At 40.8% G+C, this 9,027-nt stretch overlaps 1 protein-coding gene across 1 annotated transcript; it reads left to right on the forward strand.

The window, feature by feature from the left end:
* The first annotated feature begins 310 nt into the window (after window positions 1-310).
* Window positions 311-3,733, forward strand: LOC121898093. Its single transcript, XM_042413003.1, has 2 exons — window positions 311-2,846; window positions 2,988-3,733. The coding sequence occupies exon 1, from the start codon at window positions 870-872 to the stop codon at window positions 2,841-2,843; it is 1,974 nt and encodes a 657-aa protein (XP_042268937.1). The 5' UTR covers window positions 311-869; the 3' UTR covers window positions 2,844-2,846; window positions 2,988-3,733.
* The last annotated feature ends 5,294 nt before the right edge of the window (window positions 3,734-9,027 follow it).

Raw genomic sequence — 9,027 nt, forward strand, 5'->3', positions numbered from 1 at the left:
CTAGTGACTCTTTGGAGGGGCTCCACCCCTAGGTTGGGAACCACTGGACTTAACTAGCTAACTGTATATAAAGTAGTTAAAACTAGCTCCACCTCCAGCTGCTCCAACAGTAACATGCTGCTTACAGACTGATACCTCAGTATTAATAATCTAATGATGTCAAACCACTGGTTTTACTGCAATACTCTAACTACATCAAGCTCATAATACTTATGTACTTTTACTTTATCATGAAGGACTTCTACTTGTAATGAAGTATTTTTACATTGCTGCATTGGTACTTTTACTAAAGTAAAGGATCAGAGTACTTCTTCCACCACTGTGTGATTCAAAAAACCCTCATTTATTCGTGGATCATTACCAGAATCAGGTTTATGTCATAATATGAAGATTAAACAGGAAAAATATTTACCTCTCAAAATGTTTGCAGTTATTTCTGAGTATAAAACAATCAAATCGTATGGGTTTCATCTTTGAAAATCATTGTAGACATTTAAAAAGACACTAAATACTAGAACACAACTGGTCAGAGAATGCTGCCGGTGCCTAGCAACGGTTGCCGAACAACGGCCGTTGCTTGGGGGCGGGATTTATGGAAAAGACAGTTCCGTTGATCTGTGTGACATCACATTTTGGCATTTCTTTGTTCCCTGTGACATCATGTTCAAATCCCTTGATGCTTTGATGTTGAAAGCTTTGATGTTGATGTTAAAAACCCAATAAGTGTCTCCCACACACTGATTCTCAGCATTGTGTTAAACTCAGACATTGGTACGTGAAAACTGAGCCCAGTGCAGTTCACAGAGCCCAGTGCAGTTCATAGAACGGATCAAGTATCAAGCATCGAAGGTAACATCATAACAATTACCATGAATACAACAGGAAACTTGTGCTTAGAAGAGATGGCGGTGGTCACAGTCGACACTTTTCGCCCGCTGATCCAAACATTTGTTGGAAGGATGACAGAGGACCGGTGGATACTGCTGAAATCCGGTTCTCCTGACGATACCACCAAAATCTTGTTGGCTGAGCTGCTGTTGGAAATCATACAAGCAATGACAAACACCCTTTTGGCCACACTCAAGAACACAAGTGTGGCAATTTCTGAGGAGCTAGTCGAAGTCAAACTGGGTGACACACTGAGTCAGAGCTTTGCCGAGGTTCTGGACATAAAGGACCGAGACCAGTGTGACAGCCCCCAACGACTGACAAGCCTGCTGGCTAAGGAGGTTGCAGAGAGCGTCAGCTCTGCCCTTTCTGCTCAGAAGAGCTCTGGGTCTGGAATAAGCCAGCACATCACTCCTCCGCACAGACTTAACAACATGCTCAAACATGCTTCCAAAATGCTTAAAAAGTTTGCCGCCAAGATTAGAATTCGCACACCCCGGGGACATCGGCAGACAGTAAGCCAGACCACCTCCCTAGAGAAGACCAGCTTAGAGCTGTTACTGGAGGATCTGGAGAACAAAGACTTCGATTTCATCTGTAGTTCACACGGGGAAGAGCTACAAACCCCAGAGGAGGAGCCACAAGACGCAGAGGAGGAGCCACAAGACGCAGAGGAGGAGCCACCACAAGACCGATTTGTGGCTGAAACAGCTAAAGTAGTCCAGGAAATAATTGAGAGAGCTGTTAGTGAGATCACAGAGCCTCTTTTGCAGGATGAAGTGGATTCGGAGCACGAGGAGCTGCAGTCTGAATCCTCTTTTCAAATTGAGGTTGTGTCATATGACATCAGTCAACTCATTGCCAGTGAGGTCTTCAAGTCTTCAACTCCACAATCCAAAGAGAAGTGTAGACTCAGTCTGACAGAAGTAAGCAGCATTATAAAGACCTTCTTTGTGAAGGTCCTCGCCAAAACATCAATACTTCGCATTGTGGCACAAATGAAGAGGAAATTCCGACACGAGTCCGAAGCTGAAAGCAGCCAGTCAATGCAGTCTCTCATTGATAGTTTTGAGTCGTTGCTTTTGGGGGAGAATGGGGATAAACAGAAAGACCAAGGTGGGAATGAGCTTTGCTTATTTCCCAGATATAAAACTCTTTCTGGGAATAACGTTGTGGTGATGACCAAGAAACTCACCGAAATGATGTACTGCTACATCAAATATGGGACCGTCATGCCGGAGATCATCCCGAAAGCCATCAGGAGGAAGGCAGCGGCTCGTCCTGTGGTTGATCCTGCCATGTATGAGGACATACGGAAGAAAATCCGCTGCTTCCTGGCTCTGATCAACTGGTGGCAGAAAACCCAGGCTGCCAGCCACTCCGACAGACTCACACTGGCTTTACAAGGCACTGAGTCAGTTGCACAGAGTCCCTTAAAAGAGGTCGCAGAGGAGAACGCATGCCTGATACCTACTCCAGCGCCAGCCACTAAACGTAATAAAAAACGTAATCGTAAGAAGACACGATCCCCACAGGAAGTTGCAGGGGCACAGGAGGACACAATGGGGGAGATAAACAAGAAAGCAGTCCTGTTCCTCGTGGAGAGGCTGGTATCTGGGCTGTACAACAAGGCCAAATTGAACTGGACCACAACGCAGCCAGAGGTCATCATCCAGCGTCTCTTCGAGAGGATATGGGCCGAAGTCGAGGGAGCAGAATTGAGAATAACCCCAGAGAAGTTTGAAGACCTCGACAAGGCGGTGATCAAACCCCTGGCGAAAATGTGGGGCTGTGCAACGCATTTGCTGATTTCGATTAATTTACAGGAGCCACAAGCCGAAAAAGTCATCACCAACTATTTGTACCACCACCTTACTGCAAAGAAACGGAGTGCCATCTCCAGGTTCTTCTCCTCACTGGGAAAAGCCCTCTCCAAGCCCTTCAGACGGGCATAGAGGGTCAGGGTTATTTAGGGGGAGGGGGTAGTTATTTAGGGGGTAGGTAGTAAAGAGCTTCAGTCCTGCCTTACCTCCACGTGAGGCAGGACTGGACCTCTCAGGGTAATCTCAGGGGCCAAGCCCTTCAGACGGGCATAGAGGGTCAGGGTTATTTAGGGGGAGGGGGTAGTTATTTAGGGGGTAGGTAGTAAAGAGCTTCAGTCCTGCCTTACCTCCACGTGAGGCAGGACTGGAGCTCTCAGGGTAATCTCAGGGGCCAAGCCCTTCAGATGGGCATAGAGGGTCAGGGTTATTTAGGGGGAGGGGGTAGTTATTTAGGGGGTAGGTAGTAAAGAGCTTCAGTCCTGCCTTACCTCCACGTGAGGCAGGACTGGAGCTCTCAGGGTAATCTCAGGGGCCAAGCCCTTCAGATGGGCATAGAGGGTCAGGGTTATTTAGGGGGAGGGGGTAGTTATTTAGGGGGTAGGTAGTAAAGAGCTTCAGTCCTGCCTTACCTTCACGTGAGGCAGGACTGGAGCTCTCAGGGTAATCTCAGGGGTCAGCAGTGGTTCTATATCTGAGGGCCTCCCCTTCAGACATGGAGCCAGTGTTGAGGTTATTTAGGGGGTGGGTAGCCTTCATCTTGAAGGGAAAAAGTGAGCTGGGAATTACTCTTTTCCTTCAAGATGAACGCAGTAAAGAGCTTCAGTCCTGCCTTACCTCCATGTGAGGCAGGACTGGACCTCTCAGGGTAATCTCAGGGGTCAGCGGTGGCTCTATATCTGAGGGCTTCCCCTTCAGACATGGAGCCAGTGTTGAGGTTATTTAGGGGGTGGGTAGCCTTCTTCCTGAAAGGAAAAAGTGAGCTGGGGTTTAGGAGCTTCAGTCGTGCCCTGGATGCAGAGCAGGACTTGAACTCTCAGAGTCACCTCAGAGGTCAACAATGTTTCCTCACAACTAGAAGACGAGTGTTTGAGTCCTTATTTTTAGCCTTTCCGAGTCTGTATTTTGTCTATTGAGGTGACGTGGGTTTGCCCCGGGTTCTCCGGTTTCCTCCCACTTTACTTCAAAACAGTTGATCAATTGGACATTCAAAATTGTCCACAAAAAGCTTATTGGTTTCATGAATGTAAAAATGGAAAAAGTCATTCAATAAAAGTGTCTACATTCTCATATCTGCTTCAAAATCACTCTTTTCTTATTATTTGCATTTGATGATTTGATTCAGTTTAACTCAGGCTAAACATGTGAAGAAAATAATTAGGGAACTGTTTTTTGCAATAGTTGTCACATCTCAAATTAGGTGGTGGACAAGTTAGGGTTCCAGGTTTTAAGCTAAGGTATGTTCCAAATCTTCAGTTTTATCACACAGTTCATTTTTACCTACCTTCAAAAGCTCCATTGCTCCAATAGTAGATGTTATTGTGGAAAATAAGAAATTGCATTCACTCACGCACTGTACTTAAGAACAATTTGGAGTTGTACTTGTACTTTACATGAGTATTTCCATTTGAGGCTACCCCACTCCACTACATGTCAGAGGGAAATATTGTACTTTGTACTACATTTAAGGTTTCAGTTACTTTTCAGATGAAGATTCGACACATGCTGTCTCTTCTCAGCCAGAAGAGACAGCATGATGGCGCCTTGTGTTGATGTGTTGATGGGAGCATCAGCTTGTTCTGTAGTTTCAGACAGAAGCATCCAGGGGCTGGGCTGCAGATATTAGTGTAATCCTTCACATGCTCCTTTTGTAAAATAAAGTTTTACTCTATATAATTCTAATGTGTTGTTTTTCCTTCATATTATGCACTACCTCTACTTAAGTGTTGAATGTGACACATAGAACTTATGTTTTGTACAGTTTTGTGTAAACATGATTGCAGAGAACCCAAACATAAATCAGTTGCAACAGTTTACTGAAAATTATCCAATGCTGTTTGTGTTACCAAGTGTCCACATCAACCAAAAATGTAATAATAAACCATGATGACAAGTCTCAGAGGCTGTGGCACAGTCTGCTTCTGTAAATACAATCACATGTGTAAATTAATTGTAAATAGATCAGTTTGAGCTCAATGTATGTATATATGACTACTGAAATACAATTTAACTAACTTTCCTCCTTTGTTCAGTATGATTATTATTGTCACTTCACAATAAACTTATTTAAAGTTCAGATAATTATTGTTGTTCACACTGAACAGATGCTTCTTCGCTGTCTGTCCTTTGACTGTCTAGTAAGTTTTGTATTTTATTTGGTTTAATAATTGAGGCAAAAAGAGGAGTGCCATCTTACCTTCGCAAGTATGACTATGCTCTCACAATTTGCTGGCTTGTGAATTAGCAGATCTTGCACCCAGCCATGCAAACTGTTCATGAGCTTCTAGGGATTTGTAACTTTTAAACTATTTATTAATTTAACCAACATTTTAGCCAAACTCTTAACAAAACTAAAGGTAAGCATGCAACCACCGTAGCACTGCAGCAGGCACAGACAGGTAACAGAGCGTGTTCCTCCCACAGTGGCTCCCCCATACCAACATGCAATGCGGGGTGACGTACCTTCACATTCTCTATTGCTACTTTTACTTACAATCTTACTTGAGTAAAATATCTCAATACCTCTTCTAACACTGATTAAAGGTGAACTCCACTGATTTTCCACCTCAGTGTGTGTTTCCAGATGTTATATGTGACTAAAAAAGTTGTGTCTGCAGAGGGAGGTGTGAGAAATCTGATAAACTAAAAACATGTAAATATTTAATGTCCTAACATGAAAAATGTCATTATTTGCTGATATTTTCTGTACGAGGAATGGCCAGAATAATAACAGGAAGGTATTTTTGAGTAATAAAGCCAGTGGGAGAATGGAGTGGTGTGAACAGAGGATAAAGGCCTTTACACACCGGGGACGTGATGAATAAATGACACAAAAAGGCCAAATAACTGGCTGTGAATATTTCTTTGCCCCAGACATCACTGCTTGTTGTGCATTTCTGCACAATCTATGCCTCAAAATGAGATCCTTAATGAAAATTAAGATTTCCACCATGAAGAAGATGCACATGTTGCAGCAGGTGGACATGAAAGATTCCTAGACACCATAGGTGTTTGTAGGTAGTGTGTGTTTGTGCCGGGAGATTTTGCTTGCTTTGAATTTCAGGAAAATTGAGTACTTTGGTTTATTCAAAGGGGAACCAACCTGAAAACTTAGCAGACAGGGTTGGTGATTAAATACTGTAGTTTTGTAGGTATTCTTGTAAGATGAAAAAAAACATCTAAGAAAATTCAGAATCAGGGTCAAAACAGATAAATAGAGACAAAAGATGAACAAGAGAACAAAAGATGGCTGAAATGTTTGGCACAGGCCACATAGACTTGAGAGGGTACATATACAGTGCTATGCTGTATATAATAAGGGAATAATGGACATTTGATGACTCAGGTGATAAGATAAGGCGGGAACACACTGAGGACTAAACAGAACATGAGGATCTGATCAATTGCAACTTTAAATGTGTTTAATGTAAAGATAATGTAGAGAGGTTGAAGAATATTGTTGGTTTGCTGTTGGATGATTCATTTCCTTCTCACCTCAGCATTGACTGGTTTGCTGCTGATTATTTAATCACAGTATCAAAGTAGCCGTGAGTGCCACAAACTTCCTGTTCCTGTAGATTTCTTAAAATTAAGATGACTATCAAGAAGAGAATGTGAACAGCTATAAGATGTGCAGTGATAGGAGCAGATCACTTCAGACAGTGAAGACAAAGGATCATCAGATTTACATTGAACATTGAAGTCAACATGAAGACTCTCAGCTTTACAGTTTACAGGACTGCTGTTGTTGCTCACTGCTCACTGCGCTGCCATGTGCAAGTCTGTCTACTTTCTGGACCTGATTGGAGAGAAATGACAGTGTAAATATTTATGGTTTTCTTTTGTGGAGGACAGATTTAGTAATCTATTTTACTACTACTCTCCACATCAGGACCATCAGGGCAAACTTATGCTGAAAATATTATTTAAAGGATAGCTTCACAATTATTTTTCAAGTCTGTCTTAAAACAATAGTCAGATGTACATATGAACATTGAAAAAGGTTTTTCTCGCTGTAATCATTACTCCTGTTCATACTGACATTAGAGGATCTACTCCAAGGGCGCTTACAATGTTAGTGTGCAAAAATTAAGAAGTAGAGAGCTGAGCATGTGCCTCTATATCAAACATCCTGTACATTCACACCACTGTTTCAGCACTACAGTGTTTTTTATGAAGGATATGAATATCATATGCATATAAGTGAAATTCCAGTAATTAAACGTGGGATCAATAAGAAAATTCAAATCAGAAAAGTACAAATGTATTTATTATAATATCATATTAACAGTTCTGACCTTATTGGGACTGTACAGAGTTCAACATATAAATAAAACAGTGCATGAATATCACTAAATGATCCCTGTTATTATTATTTTAGCTCTTGGGCTGAATGAAGTGTCACCTGTACTGTGCTGCTTTAAATTCTTTCTGAAACGTATCCCAAAGGCACACATCATCATCTCCATCACGAAGACTCACAGCAGATGTACTGATTTGTCTGCAGGGTCAACACTCCTGAACAGCAGATGTGTGTGAGGCAGACTGAGCAGTGGGCAATGAGAGCTTTCAACTAACAGCAGGTCTCCTAGAACAGCTCCAACAGCTCCACCTGCAGCCATGAGAGAGCTCTGTCTGTCTGTCTCTCTGACCTGTTTGTAGCATCGTTGTATCATAATACATTTGTTAAGAAGCTTTGAATTGTGTAATCTTTAAGCAGCTTTGGGTGTTAACTATTTTAATGATTCACCTTGTGGAGCCTTGTTGAGCCTTGTTGTGTTTTATTCTTCATCATTAAAGCTTAATTTTACAAAATATAATGACTTTCATTGTGTGGCCCATCATTCTTGTACTTTGTACATTTCATCATTTATTAAATTGTCATTTAATTCAATTTCATTTTTATTTTTTAGCAGGAAAAACAGGAGTGCAATGAAAAACATTACCAGCTGTGTAGCACATGGTGGCATATGTTAGCAAACTCAGATATTCTTGTGTAACTGACATTATTGAGTCACTTTCCGACTTTTCTACTTGTGCTACTGCTACACAGCTTTTAGCATTTACTTTTACTCATAATTGTTACTTGTGGCCACAGTGTTCAGTAAAGGTTATAGACTTTCCTTGGTCATCTTACAATCAAGAATATTTTCATTTTTTTAAACTTTCCATCCCGTACTTCTGATTTTGTTCCTTATATTTGATTTTATTTCCTTTATGATGACAAATTAATTACATTAATTTGAGAATGTTTTCATTTTTCTTAATTTCCTATTCTGTAAAATACCTCAATGACATTTTTTTTCAGAATTGCTAAAACTGAAAATGAAAGAAATATTTGATGTGAATAATTCTACCTAAGATTTACGATTTAAAAGTGAATAATTTAGGCTCGACTAGAAAAAAATGTAGCTTTTAACAGCCTCATAATCAATAAATAACAAGAAAAGTGTTTAAAAAATGGCAAAGTACAACAACAATACATTCACTCAAGTCAAACCACGTCACTGACCTTTTTGACTTTATAGATATCAGGAGTGAACAACTAGAATTTAAATTATAACCAATAAATAACACAAGTAACTATTCAGTGAAAGAAAAATGGGAAACAACCAACCGTTAATGTTGCCTGGATTAATACTTACAGAGAAGGTTAAAACTAATTGTAATAGCTCATTTTGCTCATAGGGACCATACAATCCAGACAGTATTTGGACAGTTGGACATTTTTTTGTTCTTCAGTCTCTGAGCCACACGTGAGCTCGTTTGTACATGAACTAATGTTGAAACCACACACAACTGCCTTAAAGAAACATTTAGCAGCCAGGTGTCCAATTACTTTTGAACCCCTAACCTACTCAAAACCTACTCCAATTAAAGCTCCAACTTGGCACTTTAATGTAGTAAATAAAATAAGTATAAAATGTAATTAACAGTCCAAATACTTACTGTCTGGACTGTATGTTGATGACTGACAGTGAGATAGTCGTGAGTGAGCTTCACTTACACAGTGCTCTGCTGGGACTGAAAAGGTTGAGTACTGAAACTTAAAAGTAATATTCATTTCATGTGTGAGTGTGTTAATAAGAATACTTAAGAC

The sequence above is a fragment of the Thunnus maccoyii genome, chromosome 5 (genome assembly GCF_910596095.1).
Source record: "Thunnus maccoyii chromosome 5, fThuMac1.1, whole genome shotgun sequence".
Classification (NCBI taxonomy): Eukaryota; Metazoa; Chordata; class Actinopteri; order Scombriformes; family Scombridae; genus Thunnus; species Thunnus maccoyii.

Bases quoted from the DNA above. Each gene is read 5' to 3' on its own strand.
- LOC121898093 (XM_042413003.1), top strand. From the start codon at position 870: ATGAATACAACAGGAAACTTGTGCTTAGAAGAGATGGCGGTGGTCACA.